The sequence below is a fragment of the Excalfactoria chinensis genome, chromosome 9 (assembly GCF_039878825.1).
Source record: "Excalfactoria chinensis isolate bCotChi1 chromosome 9, bCotChi1.hap2, whole genome shotgun sequence".
Taxonomy (NCBI): Eukaryota; Metazoa; Chordata; class Aves; order Galliformes; family Phasianidae; genus Excalfactoria; species Excalfactoria chinensis.
In genome coordinates this window covers 15,247,322-15,271,879 of record NC_092833.1, presented here as the reverse complement: position 1 = coordinate 15,271,879, position 24,558 = coordinate 15,247,322, and the positions used below count along the sequence as shown (strand labels likewise).

Here is a 24,558-nt window from a genome sequence, read left to right as displayed (position 1 = left end):
CATATCACTGTGTGTCACACCAGGAACAGCAAGGCACATACATAAAAACGCTCCAAGCCTTTCGTGTGACTCCATCTCCATTTCACCTCTCGCTTCCTTGGCCATCAGGGAGCACACACAGGTCAGGACCGATGCTTGCTGCTTTGACCTCGGGGCTTAGGAGGGACTTAAGAATTCCACTTTCAAAAGAAACATAAGCAGTCAGGCTGTGTGTGGATGGCCTGTGTCCAACCCCAAACGGGCGTAAGTCAGAGAGGTTTCTTTGATGACCTCTGAGGTTGATTCACAGTGTCAAAACGGCACATGTGATAGGGAATTATGAGTTCCCTGACACAGGTGAAATGTTGCTGGCTGAATTCGGTTATAGGGCTGGACACTGAGAAACATGTAGAGACCTGAATACCAAGACAGAAACCAAAGGGTCGATTGAGGTGTCTGGGGTGGTGGCTCCCAGTAAAGTACATGAAGGCAGGGCACTCTGTGCTGGGCTCCCAGAGAGAACCCATCCCTTTGACCCTCAGAATCCAGGTAGCAATAGCTTTCTGTAAGGGACATGTGAGCACACGTTTTGAAAAGAGACTTGAGTGAAATATTATTTAAGGAAATGCTATTTATAAAAATATTATTTAGGATCCTCAGACAGTAACTGCTCATTAACATTTTTTTCTCCCTCCTTGCTTGGAGTGAGCGCCTATCAGATGTGTATCTCTAAAGGTATTGTGCCTGCTTTTTTCTCTTCTATAGTGGCTGCACATCTAGTGGTGTTTGAGCAAAGCTGACAATCCTTCTTTTGATGATATGATCATCTGGAGGCTTCCTCCACCATGTGGAGGGCCCTCCTTTACTTTAAAATGGATTCATTTATCACACTTTTTTACACTATACAACGTAGTGCTTCTATTTCCTTCACTGTACTAATGGAGAGACATTTTCTTTCCTAAAACTGAGACAAAAATACAAAGAAAAATGAAGGATGAAATTCAAACCATCTGACTCTGAAACTTCTCATATCTGGTGAATTTTTCAAGGGATCAGCTGAAGAATTTAGCAGAAATAATCACATTCCTATGTAACTCTGTGATTCAGATAATTATTACCATTTCTGTTTGTGCGTGTGCATTGGTGTGTTCTTGTTTGGGTTAGCCCCATATCACTTAAACTTTTACCTATGCTAAATTAACACTGTGACTCTTGTAGACAAGTTTGACACCAAACTGATAAAACACTAAACATGGATCAGCAGGGGACTCTGTGATGACTAAATAGCCATCCACTGTGAATTGGAGTCAAATATAAAAGTAACATTGCTTGTCAATTGAATGATACAAAACTCCATAACATACTGCTGGAGTGTATTCTTATTAAAGATTTATGGGGATAATGTATATCTTGAGAACGAAGCTGCATTGTTTTAGAAGGTCACTGCTACTCCATAGATAAAAGGAGCTTTATGGTGTGTACGTTAGAAGAAGCGTAGGATTAATTCCCCTCCCTAAGAGGGATTTGGGAAGGGCAGAAAGCTGAAGTCCTTGAACAAAGAATCTTCCTGGTAAGTTTGCTGATATACGCAGAAGCTGAATGAGGGGCCATTTCCTGCCCTGTTCCAATATCAATATTGTAGATACTGTATATCAGAGGTACATGAGGGGCAGAGTGGGTCCTTCCTGCCTTGTCATGCAGTCACAGGTCCCTGTGGGCTGGGGTCAATTTCTGTGTTCTGTGGAGATTTGGGGTTGCAAAAGCCATCCAGCAACAGACCTTGCTCTGCCTTTATATAAAGTCTAACAGCAAAGAATGTATAGATGCGTTCGCTTCCTACTTCTGACACAATCACTTCATGACATTCATGATATTCAGAAATACTGACCCGCATCTTTACAGAACCCCTTTGCTCACAGCTGCTGGACCCACCCCTGCTCCTGCAGGAGGCCCAGATCTGAAGGTGCCGTGTTCTACCTGCTCCATCCAACCACTTGGTGGTGCAGAACAATAAGATATATTTCTCTGTGTGCAAGCAAACAGCACACTGCGGATCCCAGACTGGCTCCCTCAGAACCTTGACAGAAACACATAGGCCTTGCAAGAACAGCCAGCAGTGGCTTTTGCTGCCTGACAGCTGCCAACACCAGGTGAGGGCACAGCCCTACTCAGTGGCAGGAAATTACCTTTGCTCTCTGCCTCAAGTGATCTCACCTGGATCTGCAGTCAGTGATACTAACAGAGGGCCTCAAGCAGTGCCCTGGGTAGCAGAGCTGTTGTTGGAAAGTGGTAAGTTAATTTCAGCTTCTTTTTTTTTCCCCCTGAGTTGAATAGGAACTTTAATATTCCTATTTAGACCACCTCCGGTGGAAACACCTGCTTGTTTGAGAGCTCCACTATTCCAGTGTTGGGTCTGAGATGTGAGACACAAAATGAGAAATGCTCTCTCTGCTGGATGACTTTTCTTACTTCTGTCTGAGATGAGAAAAGGAAACTGATGTTTATAGGTGGAGTAAGTAGGAAGTAGTCGTTGTAATGCAATTATCCCATCTGGAAAGGGAACAAAATAATAGCAGTTAATTTTTAAACATCCTCATATATCCTAAATAAATGTGAGCTCATTACTCTGAGGTTTATGGAGATACATGAAAGCCATGAGATGATGAGAGAGAAACAGAACTCCAGAATACTGAGCAGGAAGGAAATAAGTGATGTGATCTATGGACTTTCCCTTGCATGGCACTATGACAATCCCCCTGCTCCTGCATGCAACCAATGAACATTAACTCTGCAGAGAGCTGGTTAACTCTTTGCTTTTAAACATTGTGCTGGTGGGCCTTAGATGTGTTGGGAAGCTGCTCTAAAACTTTGCTGTCCTGCCAACCCCTTTCCATGTTAACAATAGGCTGTGCTTGCTGGGTTTGCTGAAGTTTCTGGGTCACAGCGGTCCATTGCTAGAAAGTAGAATTAGGTTTCCTGCAAGGAAGACAGCACCTGAATTTAGGGTACAATGATTACATTTATCATTATCTGTCTTGGTGGCTGCACGCGGGTAACAACTTTCTGTGTTGTACTGGGACTATTACGCAGTGATAACAAATGTTTCTCACTTAGTGTCAGCTACCATGTAAGGACACACATTGTGCTTTGCAGACCTGAGCTGGGAAGAGGAGTAGTGCATGGGGAAGGGAGAGGCCGTCTGCAGTGGGAAGGAGTGTCCAAGACACTGGGCACTGACCCCAGCTGTGACCTGGGGGGCCTTTTGGGGAAGGGATGGGGTGAGGAATTGTTTATGGATGGAGGTGCAGTGGAACTCGGAGGGATGTAGCTCTGTGCTTGTGCTCAGGCTGATGTTTGGCACCTGGGCATCTCAAGCAGTAAAGAATAATGTGTGGGAATAATGGCTGGTAACTCTAGGCAGAGGCCAACATCGTACGTTGGTGTCAAGTTAAATAATAGGCAGCATGGGCTTTCCTTGGGGCTCTGAGTGCTCCCCGTGCTTGTCAAAGCCGATCTCCCAGACCTGATTTACGAAGCATGCCTTTCCAAATGTTACCCTGGGGATGCCATGGAGCTGGTGGGAGCACAGGAATGCTTTGTGTGGGGGCAGAGCAGACCCCATCCCATCTCTGCAATGCAACCACTGGTTGTGGGGGTCCACAGGGCTGTGCTGGTCGACTGCACCATGCTGGTGCAGCTCAGGGGCATAAAGCATTCATGGGTGGGGGGCTGTTTCTATGACAACAAGTGTTTGTATATAATTTCATCTCTGAAAGGATATGAACTTTGAGGAAACCCAGGCAGGGTTCTAAGTCAGGCTGCCCCCTGTAGCGCCTTCATCTTGCCCAAGTGTTGGCATGCCTTTCCTCAGCACAACTGCATGCTTTGCAAAGCAATGCTGAATGCAGCAGCCAACCTGGGATGCACGCCTGATTTTCACCTCCTGAGCTTTCTCTTGTGGCTGAAGTGGGACCTGGTTCCACGCATAGGGCTGAGGTTTACTCCTCACAGACCTGGCTTGCTTTCCAGCTCATGGGATTATTATGACTTTTTTTTTTTTTTTTTTTTTTTTTTTTTTTTTTTTTTTTTTTTTTTTTTTTAAATAGGAATGTCAAAAAGCTGAGTCAGCCATACTGCAGCTATTCAGATCCCCAACCTTCTTCCTCCTTAAGGATTGCTTACCCGGGCTCTGTGCAGTCAGATGAAGATGAGTTGTTTGTTCTGGCAGAGGCACAGGCAGTCTGTTTTCCCCTACATGTATACAACTAATTTCAAGTCACTACTGTTCTAGCTAGTGATAAAAGAGCTATCTTAAGCTTTTCACAGAACACAGTGACACTGTTAAATCAGCACAGCATTTTGATTAGCAGAAAGATGAGAGCTATATGGCTTAATGATAAAAAGGGGAGAAATCCCTCCTGTAGCTTAAACTTCAGTTTCAAAGCAAATAGGAAACCTGGTCTTTCTGTAAGTTACCGGTTTTCACCTTATTGCTGTTCCAAGGCTCTTCAGTGCTGGCAATAGGCTGCACTCTCAGAGTAAGGAAGAAAAATTGCTTTCATGCCTTGTTGCTTGCAGGGTCAGACCTCTTGTCACAGCCTTATAACAGGAGGCTGTGGGGTCACAGCTGCCAGGCATAGGGATGTGGAGGATGTGCACGCTCTTCCACCTGCAGGAGCTTTGATGCTCACCCTTGGGTCTGTGTCCCCTGTTTTGCAGCCTTGCCCTTGAAAGCAGTGCTTGTGTCTTGACTGCTTTGTCCTTGAGGCTGGTGGGGGCCTCCCAGGCCTTGCACATCCTCATCTCATCCTTCCCAAAGGCAGCAGTCTTTACTCTGCCAGGAAACTGGGGCCCATTCAGCCTTCTCCATGCACATTTTCTTGGCGTGGTGACAGAACCCAGCCCAGGGCTCTCTTCTGAAGTTTTCCATTCTGGTTGTTAAGGGATCTTTTCGTCAACTGTGACTATGCTTCCTTCACCAGGGTACTCTCAGCAGCTGCTGTCAAGGCTGATCCTGAGCTTAAATGCTTCCTAATGCCTAAAGCTTCCTGGTAACTTCCAGACTAAATTTATGTATAATGAATTTATGCCCATTTGTTCCAAGGCCAAGATGGTCTTTCAACCAGAATAGGTTTGCTCCCTTCTGAGGCTTAAATCTTTACTGTGTTTGTCAAGAGCGGTCTCTGAACAATAGAGGATAAATATATTTACTAGCTGACACCTTAGTGAAAGTGGCTGCAGCGCTTTGGAATTCATCACTTGCAGATGCTCTGACCCTGCATGGTGTTCCTGGGATTGCTTTACAGTGCCAAATGGCCTTAGGCTGCGCTCTACATGGTGGCATTCTGGCACAGCACTTTCCCAAAGATACTGCGATGCAGCCAACAGAATACAGAAGCGATGCAGATGTGGGCAGATCAGGCTCCTGGTGCTAACAGATGCCCTTGCATTCCAGCTGCTTCGTATGCTAACTGTACTTGGCACTGGTGAGGCCACAGCTTGAGCCTTGTGTTCACTTTAGGGCCCTTCACTACGAGAAAGACACTGAGGCTTTAGAGTGTGTCCAGAGAGAGGCAACAAAGCTGTGGGGAATCTGGAGAACAAGTGTGATATGGAGAGAGTGAGGGAACTAGGATGGTTTGGTCTGGAAAAGAGGAGGCTCAGGGAGTTAGTCTCTGCTCCCAGGTAACAGTGATGGGATGACAGGTGATGGCCTCAAGTTGCAACAGGAGAAGTTGGATAGTAGGAAAAAAATACTCTGCGAGTGGTGGTGCACTGACACAGGCTGCCCAGTGGTGGGCAGTGTGGTGGGGTCACCAACCCTGGGGGTGTTCAAGGACTCCAGGGATGTGGCACTGAAGGACGTGTTCACTGGGCATGGTAGGGTGCATTGGGCTTGGTGATCTTAGAGGCCTTTTCCAACCTGAATGATACTATAAACTGTGGGCTGACGAGCAGTAGTGAAAATTGCATGCAAAAGAATTTGGGACATGCTTAAATTACAGCTGACCTCACTGTAGCTTATGGCTTTCTCTGAATCAAAGAATTTGGTTGGGTACTTCCTCAGAGATGAACTCCCATGGAATCTCAAGTAGACAGAGGTAAATGTCTCTATCTGTGCTCTTGTGCCCAGCAGTTCTATTCACAACCAACCTGTTTATGTACCCATATGGTGCTCTGGGGGTATTTAACGGAGTGTATAATCACTTAAAAACACATGGGGGACTGGAAGGTGAGGAATACTCAGAGAGCAAGCTGAAATAAATGGCAGGTTATGCCAACAAAAACCAAGTCTGTATTTCCTGATATTGCTGAACGGCTGTGAGCTGCAGTGGGCAGAGTACCTGCTGCACCATTAACGGTTCAGCTGAGACCAGTGACTCCAGTGAGGTGACAGGAGTGGTGCTAAGCTTAGTTTAACACAATCTGCAGAAGCAGCTCTGCACAGTTGCTATAACACCGTGTTAAACTAGGCTAAACTCTGAATGCTGCTATAGTCGCTGCTTTTGGAACTGCTCTGGATTCAATCTGTCAGAACGTTCCTCTCCTTTACAGAATACATAATCTCATTTAAAATCATCTCGTTTCCTGCAAGCTTCTCAATGTGGGGAAAAAAGGCTGACACAGTTCCCTCTTGCCTGCTGATGTAGTAAACCTACTGATTGCTTATCTGCAGTAACGCTGACCGCCATTTTTATTTTCTAATATTTATGAACATCTTCTCGTCTCATACCGTTTTCTTAAATATGGATATTTGTATGTACTGCTTCTTACTGAAGTTTCTAAAGGTGTACTTTTTAATGGAGTGCGTGGGTTTTTTGGTTTTGGTTTTGTTTTTTTGGTAAATCTTCAACCTGACTTAAAACTAAGATAAAAACTAAACCCAACTAAACCCAATGTTCTAGGATTATCTGAATTAACGTTCCCGAATGAATGAGCAAAACCTGTTTCCTCATCTTGGAGAACTGTTTCTCCCCATCCTGACAGCTGTTGGCACAGCTGCCCAGGGAATGGTGGAGTCACTGTCCCTGGAGTTGTTCAGAGCCATGGGGACGTAGCACTGAGGGACGTGGGCAGTGGGGAAGGGGGTTGTGCTGGGGGATCTTAAAGGTCTTTTCCAGCCCTAGTGATTCTATGGTTCTGAGTGAAAATAAGTGGAGATTATTGCAGTGCTACCTCAATGCTTATCTGAAAGAAAGTGCTTGTGCCTATTTTGTCCATATATATATATATATATATATATATATATATTTGGCTGGAGTTCAGCAGACAATTGGTGTTTGTCTTCCCAAGCCCTTTCTGCAACTGTACTTTGGAAAAGTTTTCTTCTACCCCTCCCCCAGTCCATTTTCTTGCTATTCTGGTAGCTTCAGGGTTCTACCACTAGCATCCATCTTAAATGATCAGCAAAGTGACCCTCTTAGTCTCTTGCCTAATTCACACTGAGTGTTCTACCATTAGTTAGCTAATGATTTGTGAAATACTTTGTGATATACCGTGTGGTCTTCAGCTGAACAGTCCTCTGTAAGTGATGTTAGTGGTAATGATGATACATGGCTAACCCCCCACAGCATTCCCCCATGCATTTCTTTCTATCTTCAGTGGATTAAAAACTCCAGTTGCATGTTGAAACTTTTAGCTCTTGGCAGTGCAATGCAAGCAGAGCTTCCTCTCGCAGATCTTCCTCTGCCAGCAGTTTCTGTTCACACCAGCAGTCTCATCAGCTGCACCCAGGCTAAATTTTTCAGCATCCCACAGTGTACACTGAGATCCTGAGTGTTTTTTTTATCTTTTTTCCTATTTTCTCCCCTCCACCAACCTTCTCAGCACCCACTTGGGAGAACGCAGAAAGCAGCAGATGCATGCGTGCATGTAGGTTTGACTGTGGCCCTCTTTAAGACCTGACAATAAGCGCTCCAATATGCACTGGCCTCATTGTGACCAGTTACTTGGGGATTATTTGTGTTACTCTGACTGGGAGGACTGGAGCTGTGCTGCATGTGAGATCATACACAAATAACCAACTGATTTTGGAAAAGCCTGGCTATAGTGTGATATCCTTGCAACTGAGAGCTGGGTTGAGAGAGATGAAGTGAAGCCATTAGGCAAACCCAGGAGCACAAAGTACCTTGCAGCTTCAGAGTATCTCTCCAACTGTCTGAAGACAGCAGCTTGACACAGGTGGTTCCGGAAATAGGCTGGGTTCAGAATAATGCTCCTATAAAAGAAGAGAGATGGGCAAGTTGAGATTTCACATTCTTACATCATGGCAAACTGATAATAATCAAACTGAGGCGGGGATGAATCCTGTGTACGCTTCTGCACACCTCAGCAGTCACAAATGATACCTCCAACGTAATGTGAACTGTACCTCCTGACACCTGTGACAAGACTTATTACAGTTGTTACTGCGGTTGTACCATAAATGCAGTTCCATTAGGGTTTTATTTGCATTGTTATGGGAACACCTTTTAAAATGCTCCTATGGTGATGTGCTATATTGCCTTTAGTTTGAGCATAGGAAGCTGTAATGAAGCATTGTGCTTGTTAACCCCCAGCTCCAGAAATGGGTACAAGTTGTGTGACTGTCTGCTTAGATCACCGTGCTTCTAGAATGTATTTGAATGTCAGCTAGGAAGATTATAAAAGCTACTTTCTGTAGGTAGCAATGGTAGGTTCTATGTGGGGAGACCTTGGTATGTTTCTTATATCCTTAACTTCAGTAGATACAGTTCCAGGTGTAACAAGTTATAGTCAATATAAAGGGATGGAAGGTTAAAAATAGGACAGGTGAAGGGGTTAGATGGGCAGGCAGGGTATTCTGGTGTATGCAGGGGAAGGGCAACTGTGGCAGCTACACCTACATCTAATTAGTTCCTCTTGTGAGATCTCCAATATATTTGGCTGGCTTCTCTGGTCAGTACTTCCCCTGGTGTTTAAATAAATGGTGCATCAAACATGATCTAAGATGGAACATCTTATGTTTGTTATTACTTATATGTTTTATAAAATATTACAGTAGGGAAATATTGGTGGCAGATGGATGGTTGGACTGGATGGTCTCGGAGGACTATTCCAACCCTTGTTATTGTATGATTCTGTTTAGCTACTAGCTTCCCACATTAACCAAGGGATTAATGCTTTGCATTGTTACCAGGAAAACTCATCCTCTGTCTTTGTTTTTTCATTGAAAGCTTTTGATATTGTTACACAAAACATCTCTGTGCACCCTGCTCATATCAGTCGTTGATTTGGTTTGCATGCCTTCAGCAGGTGCTACCTGGTGCAGCAAGAGGAAGTGCAGAGCTTAGTGATGGCACCTTACTTTTAATGTGTTAAAATCCAGTGTAGAATGCAACACTGGATGCTAACTCACTTAATGAGGTGAACAAATCACTCCCCTCAGTACCAAAATGATGGTACCAACAGCAGATGCTGCAGTTCTCAGCCCTACATGGTTCAGACGTGCAGCTCAGACAGTGTAATGGTCACCAAGACTCGACCAAAAAGAAATCATCAGAAGATCAAACACTATCAGCCTTTAACGATTTGACCAAAGCTGTAATCCTTTACTTAGATGACAACTGGTACTTCTGCAAGCTATTTTAAAGGAGATTATTGCTGCTGTAAACTGTAGTCAACAGTTGATAATAGTAATATTGATTTTTTTTTTCTCCTTTTTTTTTTCCCCCCTCCAAGTTATTGGTTCCACCACAGCCAAGCAATAGCGCTATGAGGGGAAAAATTAAAAAATCAATGATTCCCTGGTAGTTAGCAACACATTTTTCCTGTAAGTCTTTGAGCAGAACGTACTGTGATAAGCTTCTAATAAATACAGAACTGTAGTAGATTTTCAAAGAATTAGGTATCAGATCTCTGTTTTCCATCTTGATTCCTTACTGGTCTTAGAAAGATCAACTACTTCTCTTGATCTATAAATTCTAAACTAGGAAATATTATGTTGTGCTCTAATAGCTTGGGCAAGCACAAGAAAGCTACCTTTGAGTTCATAGCAGTCTGCTGGGCTCTCTGTAGCCTACATGCAGAAGTAATTTCTGCTGCATTGCATTTCTGCCCCAAAGAAGCTCTTTTCCGTGTCGATGCAGCTTCATTTTAGTGGCCTCTATGCAGAACAGTGCTAATTAATACCATGTTTGTATAGCAGCCATGCAGAGCTTTTCCCTACTGTGTTAAATCTGATTCAGGTGATTTCAGGTAAAGGAAAAAGCTGGGTGAAAGTGGGAAGCAAAGGAATTATGCAAACAAAGGTTAAGAGGAAAACCCCAATTCCAGGAAGTTCTGCTCCAAATGGAAGCAGATGGGGACCCATCTGGGCAGGCAGCAATGTGCCAGGCTGTGCATGCTGAGAGCACGTCCGTGCTTCAGGACCCACCTCCAGCCACGGGCTGGTACTAGGCTGGTTAATCCAGTAATTAATTAGGAGGGATGTGCTTCAACAGGGAGGCTTGGAAGAAGAGTTAGGAAGGGAGGGAGGCAGTGGACACACCAGCTGCAGCACGCACAGGGTGATCTCTGTGTGGTGTTCTTTGCCACAGGCACTGGCCCTTTGGTCTTTGTGTACCTCTTGGGGATCTTCAGGTGGAAAAAAAATTCAACAGATGTGTGAATATGGATAGCTCCTATCCTGCACGGAGAGAACTTCTAATCAACAAAACTGCAAATGAAGGCTCTATGTTTGAAGATTAAAACTTGTGTTCATGCTGGGTTTGGCCCCCATCTGTCAAATGGCTTAGGTTAAAGTAAACTTGAAATAGATTTTCATTTATTTTTCATCTTCGTTGTAATCCAAAGTCTGCCTGTTAAAAGCCTTTCGTAAATCACTTGGTCAGTTTTTCTCAACAGAACACTCCTTAAGTAACGCTGTATATCAGCCTCTTTTTTGACATTTTCATTTCTTCATCTTGACACCTTCTCTTAAAAATAATACAGTGTTTGTCCCATTATCTTCCTTCCCACTATAAGGAGTGGGGGAGAAGCAGGCATCAACTATCGCCATCGTAGCAATCAGAGCATGTGAAGCAAAGATGCACATACTGCTCAGTGGTTTTATCTCTTCAGATGTTTCTTTCCATCTTACTGCCCAGCATTAAGAAATCAGGTGTGGTAAGAAGCTCGGATTGCTACATAAAAACTGGCTGCTAGAAATCGTATTGCCTTCTCTCCATGGAATGCATTCTCTGAAGTCCTTCTGAATGCAATGGGGCTTTAACTCTAATCTGGCTGACACGTAGCAGCGGCACTTTTACAATCCCCCGCGTCATTTATATTTGGCCTTTATAGGCCAAGAAAAAGTCAATGAGATGATTCTATAGATTAAACAAGTGGAAAAAATACACCTCGCTCATGAAGCAGGTAACTCATTTTTCTTGCTACTACTGCAAGTAAAAGCTAGCTTGTTAGTAGAGGTGCATGACATAATTTGTTAAATTGGACTGAGAGGCTTTTTCTTTATCATAGTTGTCCATGTCGTCCTTCAACACAATGTGGTCTCCTGTAACAATACACAGAACAGTCAGTTACACTTGACTATTAGAGAGCAATTAGGTGATCTACCAGAAGTAAGAACTCGGTGCAAAAGCAATACATGTGTCTGTTGGCATGGCAGTGTGCTGTGCTGCATGTCCACACATCACTCACTGGCACAGTGACTGTGCAAAGGGAGGTGCTGAGGTGTCCACCACAGCATCAAATGCAATGTCACGCGAGTTATGTGCCAGATAGCATTTGGCAGAACCAGATATTCAGATGCTGTAGACTAACACATTGCTTTTGTCCTCAATGGGTGCTGCCTACCAGTGGCACTGGTGATCCAGCCCCAGTATCCTTGCAGATGAACCTGAGAATTCCTGTCTGCTGTACAATTAGATTGATGCTCAGCTTCTTCCATTTCATATACAAGGCAGGTAGCTTATTAGCTGTGGTGTAGTACTGTTTTTACATCTGTTTGTGTCTGCCATGTGTGTTCTGTCATCCCATGGGCTGCATCACAGCTGGGTTTAGAGTTCAGCTCTACTCCAGGCAGTCCTGAACTTACAGTAGCCAGGAATCAACTTCATCCTATTTTCCTGCAGTTTGCATGTGTAGCTACGTTGGGATTTGGGAAGTTGATCCATGGGGTCAACTTTCTCTCCAGCTTCACTGATGCCAGTTTGTGGCTGGTACTGTGCTTGGGGACCTCTGGTTCCTTCCCAAGGGAAGGAGCATCCTACCCTCTCTGCCCCAGCTGCTCTCTATTTAAAGGAGTGACATTTAAAATCAGATAGCTTCTGTTACACGGAGGAAAAATGCTGGAGGACAAAGAGCCAGAACCATTCAGTAGGTGTAGCTAAAGGAGAGGCCGTGCCAAAGTCTGGTTAGTGAGGCAAACCTAGCAGAGAACAGAATGTGTGAATCTCACAATTCATTAGGAATCCCTTCTAATACAGTCGTTACCACAGAACAAAACCAATAGCAACAGAGACAGGAAAGCTTCTATGAGACTTATGTGGTTCAAGGAACAGGAGCTCTGATACAGCGAAAAAGATGCGCAGCTATGGCATCAATAGACAAGGACTTTCTGTGCACAGAAGAAAACTTCTTGTGAAGTTTCCATATCTAAACAGACAGAAAGGGAGGAAATGAGGGATCCCTATAAAGCTTTCAGATGTGCAACACCTTTTCAGTGCCAGTGAAGTGAAATATAACTGCCACGCTAAAAGGTTCTGCAGCAGCAATTTGCTTTGAATTGCAAGCATAAGACAAATGTGCTATAGAGGTTTTGATTCCTCAGCTGTGAAGGTGGTACAGAGGAGAATGTTTTCCTGTCCAGAATGAAAAGATATTTAAGAAAATGGGGTTTCAAAGCTCTTAAGACTTCTTAACACAAATGGAGATGCTCTGCCTTCCCTGAGTTGTTTGCATAACATGTTGCCAGCTCACTTCCCAGCCACACTAATGTCATTTTCTTATCTTGACCACCAGCTCTTCTGATCACTGCCATCATGAATCTCAGCTTTTAGAAAATAGCCCAGTGCTGCTGGACTCTTCCTCCAAAAAGGAACAGCATTTCATGCAGGGCAAGATTTTTTCCCCCAGATATTCTTTTCCTAGGTAAAGTCCCACCACATGTTGTGCAGATAAATGGTATCGCCATGCAGTGTTATTGAAGTCAGGAATGTATCCTTTCCCTCAATGGTGAAAGGCTCTGCCCATAAAAAAGGAACTATGTCACCGACCTAGAAATAAGATAGGATTAGGAGCTGAGAATTGGAGAATTCCAAGAAATTAATTAAAAAAGAAAGAGATGAACTACCTAGAAATACTTGAAGTGCAGCATGAGAAGGAATTATAAAATCTCTTAAAACTACTGTTAAAAAATATTATCCAGAGCATCTCAATGGAATAACTTTGTATTAATAACATCTCATCTATTATGTATATCGCAATATGCCTGACACAATTGCTGAAGTAATTAGGTGCTGCTAATTCTTTCTCTTCTCCTTCCCAAGGAGGTAATGTGATTAGGAGAGTAGCTGAGGACAAAGTACACAGCACATTACCAACTTGCCACAGATTATCAGCACCAGCCATTATGTTTGTCCTTTTCCTACTTCTACCTAACAGTTTGTGCTTAAGTTCTTCTATTATTTCTCCTTTTTAATGCCCAGTGACTACACTGTATGATGGCAGCACTGCGTTATTTGATTATTTAGTATTTCATTAGGCTCGCGCTGTTCTACTTGCTTTAACACAGTCCTTTTTTAAAGGTGCAAAATATGGAACATGAGGGAATGGCGGAGCTGAATATTGTTTCTTCTTCTTTTAATCAACAAGCTAAGAATGAACAAACAACAAACCTCAATGAAAACGACCTGATTTAACCTGCCTATAATTCCAGTACCGACTTTTAAGATACCTTTCATTTTTTATTTTTATTTTTATTTTCTGACACATATTGCATAAACCTTGATATGCAATAATTATTTTAAACCTTCTAAAAGGGTTTGAAAAAATCATTGAGGGAAAATAAGTAGAGGGATGAGAACTGAATCTGTAAGGCTTCAGCTGCTCTAGGTTTATTTTCCCCCACTGTGCCTCCCGAAGAGATTCCCTCTGTTAAGTCATCACTAAAGCAATCGTGCGCTACTTAACAGAGGTGCTATTTTCTACTTCATGCATCTCCCTATGAATTGTGCAAGAGGCATTAGAGAGCCCTGCCTTCCATCCAGCACATAAAAAGGCAGAGCAGGAAAAGCTTCACAGATTTATTGTGTTCCCTATGCGCTGCTTTTCTGGAAGAGAGGAAGAGGGCTGGCACTGGGTCAGACCTGTGGAGCAGCCTGAAAGGACACAGGAAAGTCTTTGCTAACCCCAAAGGTTTTTGAACAGCTCCACGCAGCAACCCTTATGGTAATGAACTCATTTTCCAGCATTACTTAGAGACAGTGTTAGTGAAGCATGGTGCAGTGTCTGATTGCTCTTCCTCCCCCTGGCTCTTTCTTGGCATCCTGATGGAGTTTTTTGGGGAGGCAGGCAGGGAGCAGTGCTTGGGGTTGCATCCTTCCTATGTTAAAGCACCTGGATCAAGCCATATGAATGCTGTCCCTCAAATATAATGTACCATGAGGGCCATGACAGCTGAGTCACGTGGCATCAACGTAAATTAATTACATCTCACTTAGAGGAAAAAAGCAAAATTAAAATAAAACCTTATGAGGATGTGGAGTCTCGTGGGTAAAATCATGTATGTTGTGCTTTGAAAGATCTTCCATCTTGAATTGTCACGGAGTTCAGCATCACGCTCTCCAATTTTGCTCAAAATTTAATCTTAGCAGTTGCTGAGTTCCGTATGTGATGTACCATGGGTTGTTTTTCAGCGTGTGGCTGCAGCTTTATGGATTTCTCTGTGGGCCTTTGCTTTCTGAAGAGCGAATGTAACTGAGGGACTGCGCTGCTCAAATGCTGTGCTCTGCTCCTTCAAGATTACTCTAATTTGGGTCAAAAACCCATTCACTGATATTACGCTGTGCAGCGTAAAGCTGAAGTAGTAATCTAAGGTTTCTTAGTCAGTTCTCGCCTTCTCAGACCTTTGCTGTTTTGCCATCTGCTATAATTGAAAATTGCCTTCTGCAACCAAAAGGAAAATCTAATTTCCCAGTGAGCCATATGGGGTTATTAAGATCATTAAACCCTGGTATGCCATAATGTCTGGGCCAAAAGGACCACAGGGCATGTAAACATTGTGTGATTCATTTTATAGCTTCAGGCTGCAAGTTAGGAATTATTTTGATGGCTATCTGATGATGAAATGTGGTGGTCAAGTAGGTTAGTGCAGATGCTGTTTGGTGAGGTTGACCCATGGCACATTTCCTCAGAGCTGTGACAGATAAGGGTTGGGTTTTTTTAAAAGTATTTCATCACAAAGGACAAACATTTTATATCAGCCTGAGAAGCAACTGGAACCCCATCAGGATCCTCATTTATGGCAGTGATGCTAAAGACAGCCTCAAATTTTGATGTTAAGAATCCTGAGGATGCAATTTCCAGTTCACAGGCACTCCCAGACTTTGCTTCTCACGCAGGATAATTCTGTCACCTATCTGGTGATAGAAAGTGTACTCCTTTGCCTGTTTTTATTTCATTTTATTATTTTTTTTTAAGACAGGGATAGCTGTCCCTTTGCAGTTGCCCATTCTTGAACATTTTAATACTGAACTGCTGGAATTTTCCTCTATTTAGTTGTGGTATTTTGCAAGATTCTTACCAAGGAAAAAACCCTTTATATATTTGATACAGATATGTATGAGAATATTAAAGCTGATTTTTGGTTAATAAGGCTCCAGAAATAAATGCAGGAGCCGTGAAATTTACATGAAATTAAAGAAAGAATAGTTCAGTAAATGCAAATAAATGCAGAAATGAATACTTTAATTTGGATTCGTGATTAATACCAAAGGATTACCAGCAAACCATTACAAGGTGGTGATGACATAAAAACTCAATGGGAATAAAAATTCTATACGCGCTATTTAACTGATGGCAATAAGCTATTTTTAGTAGGAGACCTCAAAGTAATGTATTTGTTCCTTTTGAAAAAATATAGCTATTGATTATCTTTCAGGTTCTGCCTTTATGTTAATGATGTCTCAGAATATTTTTTACTGGTATATTATGTGTGTCAGTTCCCACAGTTTACAACGTAACAAATACTGTCCTTAGACTTGTTCCCATTCTGCAAGTTATTAAATGAATTATACTGAAAATAGGCATTACTGATTGCCACTTTTCTTTGAGCTACGCAGCTAACGAAGTTAAGAACAGACTGTTATAATTATATATAAAACAGAAGAGTGAAGAATTTCACCCTCCTTCCGTTTTTTTTCAGCAATTCCCATCTGACTGCGTTCATTTTTTTCTGTAGATCGTGATTTCTGTAGGTCATGGTTTCTGTTTTAAGACAATTGAAACCAAAGCATGACTGAATAGGCATTGGTTTCGTAGTATTACAAGCACTACTCCTTATTTTAGGGTTCTTGGAATTCAGTTAGAAAAAGAGAGATATCATTATGATTTTTCCAAAGGTTAGAGTGCAGTGAAACTGGACTCTTTTCCACTAGTGTGATCTTTCAGAAGTCATGAAAAATATGTGGTTGCTTTGTCATTTGTGTGAGGAGCGTGTTGGTTTAGGGGATGTATCTGCCTTCCCCACTTCCTTTGCTTTGGTTAGAGTACTCCAACTGAAAGTAGTACAGCCCGTCTACTTGCAAGGTGTGCCCTGGAGTGCAGCCACTCATAGAATCAACAGAATGGTTGGGTTGGAGGGAACCTTAAAGATCATCTAGCCCCAACCGCCTGCTATGGGGCAGGTTGCCAACCTCTAGGTCAGGCTGCCCAAGAGTATGGGCATTCAGGACACAGAATCGTAGGATCCTTGGGGTTGGAAAGGACCTTTAAAGGTCATCTAGTCAGCTCCCCTGCAGTGTACAGGAACATCTACAGCTTGATCAGGTGCTCAGAGCCTGATCCGGTCTGGCCTTGAATGTCTCCGGGAATGGAGCGTGCATCACATCTCAGGGCAACCTGTTCCAATGCCTCACCACCCTATCAACCCAGAATGGTCCTTGGAGCTAGTCTGAAGGATGCATCCTATAATAGTGTGTGGGCACTAGGTGGGCTTTGTGGATGAAATGCTTGGGGAAATTATTAATAAGAAGTGGAGCTGAGAGATGAAGATCTTGTCATTAAGTCAGGATTCTCAGCCTTCCCATGGCTTCATTTGATTGTACAAACCTAATGAACCTGCTCCATGACAGCATCACATTGCTATTTCAGCACATTGTTTTTCACGGCTGTCTCCTGTGAATTAGGCATAAGCATGTGCCTCCTCTTTTGGTGTAACTACTCTTTTGTAGTTACATTCGCTTGAGATGATTGTGTGAAAAACTCACCCTGCACTAATTGCAGTGTCCATCGTAATACATCTTGTACAATGGAAAAAATGAACAGACACCTCAATAATGAAGTGATGCTGGCAGGACAGGCTTGTGCTTAACGGAAACTACTGTTATGCCTGAATGCTAATTAAAGGCAGCACAAACCCAGCAAAATCCTAACTCATTTGCAACAAATGGCAATTTCAGTACCAACATGTGCAAGCTTTGTTTCTGGCTTCTTTATGCGTTGGTGTGGTGCTGGCCTTTGATGTAGATTACAACCGAGCTCATGAAGGAATTATCAAATAAAAATATCTTGAAGCTATCTCTGACCTAATCTGGCTTGAAAAAGTTCAGAAGCTCACAATATCATTACGGCCACATAAGGCTGAGTGTGTTTATATTTGTCCGGTTTCAATCTTAGGATGCCCTGAGCTATCTGTGTGACTCATCTATGTTCCCCTACCTACTTGCACTATCAAAGCAGCAAATGCATATAGTGCTATTTCAGCCCAGTGTTTGAAGTTCTGAGAACTAATCTGTCCTAAACATCAGCGTGGTTTATCGATTCTTCTTTTCTCATCATTAGGCTGATTCTTCTTGCAGAAGATGTATTTATAGTATTTGTTCAGGTTTTTGTTTCCAGTCTTTGCAGCCTATCTGATCAATATTTATTTTTTACCTGTGTGAATGATTCAGAGCAAGATCAGGCTTCCTCAGTTTTAAGTAGCAGGTCACAAGCTTCTTCTCAATAAAACTGGCAATACTGGAAATATCTTCTGGAGATGGTTTGGAGGACTTGTCTATAGCAGCACCTTTACTGCAGAGCTTTACAAGAAAGAAAAACATTGTTGACTGATGTTGTAATAGGCCTTTTGTTAGATAGATATTTTCTAACTGATAAATGGAGAAAACTGTCTTCTAAGTAAAATATATCCTGACCTTAAATACACTTAACACCACAGCAATCAGTATGAATACATGGAAGCATAAAGTAAAATGCAGTGTCATCTTCTCGGGAGGGTCAGCCAAGAGAGCAGATAATAAGCTAAAAGTGAAACAGAGCTGTTAGACACAGTATTTCCCCCCCATTTTCACAATCTTAAGTCTTGTCTCCAGGCTCCCAAAATCTGTGGCTGTCTTGAGACTGAGGCTGAAGGTGGAGTCTCAGAGAGCCATTTACTTATCTCAGCATTGCCAGCAGTGAGCAATGCCTTAGTACTGCAGGTAGGAAAGTAGAGAGCTATAGATGGTAGAAAGAATAAGATCAACTGTCTTCCCCATCCTCTCAAGCCACATAGAATTTAGCAGAGAGAAAGATCCTATGATTTAAAAAAAGAGTACACTTATCTTCAAAGATAAATCACCTGCTGTTCATCACAGGAAATCATTTAATCAGTAATTCACTCTGTTTCATGATGTGCATCATTAGAAACAGATAACTCCTTAGAGTTTTGGAGTGTCCTTAGCACCAGCAGAGCTACGACACTGGACAGGACCACCTCTGGTCCTCAGATTCTTGTGCATTATTACTCTGCAGGAAACCTGATTTCTTTAATGCCCGAGAGTAGTAAAAAATCAGCTTTTAGTTATGAACAAAATTCAGCTGTCAGCAATTAGATACAACTGTAAACAAATAGATTAAGTCTAAGAGCCCTGTCTTTAAGGACAATAACGATACAGTTCTACTAATGAAAATGCAATTGAATGTCCTTTGCTTGGATAAACATCTCTAAAAGGGTTGTTCAGTGTGCAATGATTTCATCTGCCTAAATGACTTTCTTCCAAATCAACTTCAAAAGTAGATTTCTGATGAAGAATAACAAATTTATGTTTAGCTGGGTGGTGTGCTTAATCACACTCAGACCAGAGCCAAGAACTCACAACAACACTGGGATTGATGCTGGGTGCAGCCTCTGCTTTAAATGGGCTAGAACCTGAGGATTCTCACTTGAGCCCATTTCTGATGGTCACCAAAGCTTTAGAATGGAAGGAGAACATGGTTTGTTTGTCTAGCTCCTTGTTACTAGTAAGTCTGGTTGTACTGATTAGTTTCTTGTGCCTACTTAGTTAACATCCAGTGGCTGATCTTAAGGAAGTACAAGCTCAGCAGTTGAGATCTCTCTAGAAGATTAAATCCATTGGGAAAATAGCTCTTCTACACATGCATCCTTCCTCCTACATGTGATCCTCGGGAGCAGGCAGGATCCCAGACCCACAGGTGCTCTCATCTCTTACAAAGCAAACTCTGTCTTTAAGATTTTGTGCCTTGGTTAGAGATCAGCTCAATTCTTTGTGGCCATGGGTCGTACAGAAATTGTCCCCCTAGTTTAGGTGTGATAAATACCTTCTTTTTTCACATCCCTTCTCTGCCGAGCAAGTTACACAGTGTATGTAATGACACTCATACATTTAAGTTTTTCTATCATCTTGTTATCAGTAGAAGTTATAAATCAGAGAATTCATCACTTTTAACTTAGCTCATGGTACCACATATATCTGCTGAAGTGTCTCTGTGGGAAAGACGTGCTATATGTACCTAAAAACCAGAGAATTATGTCCACATCAGTGAACATAAAAGTATCATCAAGTTTTTCTGTAATAACACTCTTCAGCCGAATTGGCCAAGCTGTGACCTCTGTTAAATTTACGGGAATTAGAGCGTTGAGGCTACTCCCTTGACTTTCAAGTTCCTGAATGATTGTGAGAAGAAAAGGATCATTTAGTCATCTCTTCAGTATGAAGTGCCGCGATTCAGAGTTTCCTTGATGCTAACTGCTGATATTGAGGAGTTATGTCTAGACCTGTGCAACCCCTCTGTTATCACTGACAAAAGGGAAAACACAAATCTCTGTAAACCACATCTAAACAGATAAGGGTTTAGCAAACATGTTTAAGTACAGTGCAGTTGGCTTCTAACAGGTCTTCTTAGAGGGATCTTGGAGTAACACAATAACTCAATGTTTAGTCATACAAAATCAGAGCAATATTCCAAGGGTTTTTCTGCTTCACTTTGTTGACCATTTGGTTGGGTATGCTTTAGGTTAGGAATTCTCTTACTGTTTTTGTGCAGCATTTCTGCTGTGGATCAGCGGATCTGAAGTGGACCCCTCCACACTAGTTCCATGCAAACATCAACAGCACACACCAAAAGCAAAATTTGGCCTACTTTTACATTTAGCAGAAGGGTTATGGATATTCAAGATAAGGGGTTAGTGAGATGTGCAATAAATTAAGAGGCAGCATTGGCAGAAGTATCTGGTTCTGGTAGCAATATAGACATCAGTGCAAAAGTTTTTTTGGGGTGAAGCATCTAAATATAGCAAAAACAAGCACAAGTTCTGACAGATTATAACTTTGCATCTTCTGCCTTTATTGCATTTTTCTGACCTGTTGCTAAGAGGACATGACTATGCAGCAGGAGAGAGATTGCTTCTGTGTACTGTTCCATGTGCTGCTGGTTATGGAATCAGGTGGATTGTTCTGAGATTTTCTGAGGATCCAAAGGAGGCCGTGTGGGTACAGTTTGTTGTAATTCTGGGAAAACTGTTAGATTGAGAGCAAGGGAGGAAGAATGGCTGTGCCATGCACAGACATAATGAGAAGGGAGGAGATTCGTTTGCAATTTTCATGTCTCACCCAGCAGCATCAAGTTTTCTTGATCCTGCAGTTCAGTACCTCTACCTTTGAAGATCAGAAGGGCTGTTGGTGTTTTGGGAGCGCTTGCTTTAAGTGAAAGGTAAAAGCAGCTCCATCTCACTTCTCTGCATACCTGAAGGTCTTGTCAGGAGGACATCCAGATACAGATGTAACTGATGGGCTTGGAAAGGCAAAGCTTTTTATTTCTTTTTTTAAACAGTAAAGGTTTGTTGTTGTTTGTTTGGGTTTTATTTTTTTGCAGAGCAGTGGTATTGATTTTGATTTAAATTCCAAACTGGGAAATTTGGGGTTACGTGTCTAGAAGGTTACATATGCTATGCATTTAAATAAAACAACTTAAACGTGAAGTATTACAGGCAATCTGGTATTAAAACCCTGCAAGGTACCATTTTATATCCTTGACCATAGGTAGGAAATGTAACAGTATTTCACCCTTTCAGACTTAAAGACTAGCTGAGAGCACTCCCGTCAGTAGACAGGAATGTTTGTCAGGAAATAATATTTAATTTTGAAAATCCTGCCAAAGGCCATTTCTTTTTCCATAGGGGCCTTTGTTACAAGTGGAGATCCCAGTGCAGCTCTTGTGCACATGTAATACTCAGACTATAGGAGTCTGCCCAGCGATACCATTCAGAGAGTTCCTATGTGTATATAGGAGATGTTAAGGATGGAAGTGGTACCTGCAATTTTCTAATTAGTGGTGAACTGACACTAATTACATTGCAATTCTACTGATAAGGGAGGTTTCTCTCTCAGTGCGTACGAGCCTATAACTGTGTTGCTGAAATCATGGTCGTATAAATGCTTGTGATAAAGCACTCGGTCAGAGGTCGCAGAACAGCTCTGTGACACTGTGAACTTAGCATAGATCTTGCTGTGGTAGTAAGGCTTTAATTTTGGCAGTGGCAAGCAAGGAAATTTTATAAGTAAGGACCTCCCAAGTGTTAGTTAATGAGAATGAGAGAAGTTCTTCCACCCTTGGACCCACCATGGCTTTGGTAAAATTCTGGTCTGGAAGCTGGCATCAAGTTAGTGTGGGTCACACTTGGAAGAGTAGATTTAGAGCACTGGTGATGACGTATTGGTGTTTCTGCGTTGCTGCTGCTGCGTTTGCTGGGAAGAAGGGGAAAGACTCAACTGGACTTAATGGATGAAGGCAGCAGTCTTGCTAATTGCTGCTATACGCTTGGTGGCTACTGAAGTCAGGAATGCAGCTTGCCTTAAGAAATTACATATCCAGTAGTTATCTCCCTATGTGTGTGAGCATAGGCAGAAATATAGGTTGTGGTGGTAGCAAATTTAACTCAGCAGCTGCCTCAGAAAATGAATAAATCTGAGTGAGTGAAATTCCGTGGCAACTTTGAGACCACTCGTGCTTTCCTCTGTTGGAACAAAAGGGCTAGGAGCAAGTTGGACTGCAGCAGTGACCTGCTGGCCTTGCTGCAGCTGAATGCTTGGGATATTTATGTATTTTATTTATCCTTTCAGCAGAAGGCTGTTTAATCGCATCTCTCTCTCTCTCAGAGAACTTTTGAGGCTTTCCCTGGGGAGATTTTTAGAGTGGTTAATCAGAGGGACAAACCTGAAAAGGCAAGAGAGATTCAATTAGCGCCTTGTCTCCCAACCAGCCAGCAGCACTAACCTGACACCTTGGCTCCAGAGCAATCCATGCACTCGGCCTGGTACATCAGGCACCTGGCAAGCCCAGCATTCTCTGCCTCCCAGAAAATGTCTGCTGAAGGGATGCTGCTTCTGGAAATAACTTCCAGAACCTGACTGCAGGCTGAAAACAAAGCGCTTTTTGTATATCGCTGAGCATTCTGGTCCCTATGACTATTAAGCATATCAAAAATAGTGCAGAAAACCAGCACAACGCAGCCAGATAATGATGGTTTTGTCTGAGTGGGGGGAAAAAATAATCAGTGTGGAGGATAAAAAGAGAATTTGCTCTGAATGATATGATTTCATGCAGCATAACTTTCCAGCTTCTGTTTAAAGTCACACTGATGCCTTGGTATGTAATTTCAGTCAGCAGAGCAGGAATCATATATAAAATCGCTGTCTTTATTGTTAATGAGATTTGTGTAAATAACTTTCTAAGAACATATTGAAAATATATAGTTCGCTACTGAATCCGAATGCAAATGTCAGGTAAGAAGAGCTAAATTTGCTAAGCTTCCTGCAATGTGCTCTGCCGTGGGTTTTTCAAATAATATGTACATATGATATTTCTGGCATATTTGCTGCTCTGTGCAGAGTTAGCATCAGGTTGTGTAACAGTAATGTATGTGTAGGGCATATTTGCTGTTTTGGGGATATTATTGGTTATGCAGAGCTGGCAGAGAGCCCAAGGTACCTCAGATGTGCCAAATTCTGAGGAATGATCCCTATTTCACTCCCAAAAAAACCCCCAGTGTTTGCTAGAAAAGCACAGACCTGGTGAGCATAGAACCTCCAGGCTGCCTGCCCTCACTGGGGGATCAGCATGGGGTGGGATCCATCCTACTTTCCCCTCTTCTCCATTGGGTCCATCTGGAGTCCCCTCTGTGTTAAGGCTTCAGTTCCTCAGCTCTGTTTTGCAGGTGTCTCCTCTGTAACCTCAGATGTGTGAAAGGGATTTGGTGTCCATGTAGGGCAGAATATTAAAGAAATCCAAATCTAAATTGAGACTTCAAGTGGCAGCAAAATTTAGAGGATATAGCAATTTGGTTTGTTCTCATTTATAGCTGGATGCTGCTTTATACAAATAAACTTGACGTGAATCTTTCCCTCCCATGGAAGATAACGATGTTCCCTGCAGCACTCCTAAGCCAAAGTCATTCCTGTTTATTGGCAAGGATTCAGATAAAGGCTTTACCTCCCCCCAGTGCAAACTCGGGGGTCTTTTTCTCGTAAATAATTTGCTTTGAGAGCACTTAAATCGGGAACAAAGGCTTTAGGAAAATGTCACCCATTCGACTTCAGCTTAATCTGTGTGCCACGCCATAAATCAGTGCCTCTCATTACCAGCCTCTATTTCATGGAGTGCCCCCCGTTATCAGTATTGCCAGGGTGAGAGGAGTGCAGAACAAAAAAGAAAGCAAACCTCCAAAGCTCTCTAATGAAACATATATTGCAGAATCAATATACTACAATAGTTTCCAAGGAACTTTATATTCTGTACTGTGTACTGAAGCCTCCTTTATAGATTGCCTTTGTAATGCAGGCTCTGTCAGCCCTCCAATGTGAGTCCATCCAAAATCAAACCAAAGCAAAAATGGTGTAAATATTCCGTATGAAAACCGAACAATCAGACAAAAGTCAAAATGGATACGAGTAGCTCCTCTTGATGGGCTGCAGTTCGAGATGCCTGCTGCACTGGAAGTGGGAGCATCAGTCTTTTCGATAGCACTCACAGAAGGAGCTGGCCAAGTGGATTGGGGTTTTTTTGTGTTGTTTTTTTAATGTTATTTTTTGGTGGCAACTGTCAGCTGGTGTGATGTGACTG

The 24,558-nt window shown here is 42.5% G+C and overlaps 1 protein-coding gene across 1 annotated transcript in view; it reads right to left on the bottom strand.

Moving 5' to 3' along the window:
• Nucleotides 1-24,558, bottom strand: part of SPATA16 (spermatogenesis associated 16) — a 135,577-nt gene that overhangs the window by 37,289 nt on the left and 73,730 nt on the right. Inside the window, exons 5-6 of the mRNA XM_072344682.1 lie at nt 18,094-18,239; nt 8,108-8,197 (exon numbers count right to left, since the gene is read on the bottom strand). Coding sequence (XP_072200783.1) covers nt 8,108-8,197; nt 18,094-18,239 — 236 coding nt within the window. The remainder of the gene's footprint in view (nt 1-8,107; nt 8,198-18,093; nt 18,240-24,558) is intronic.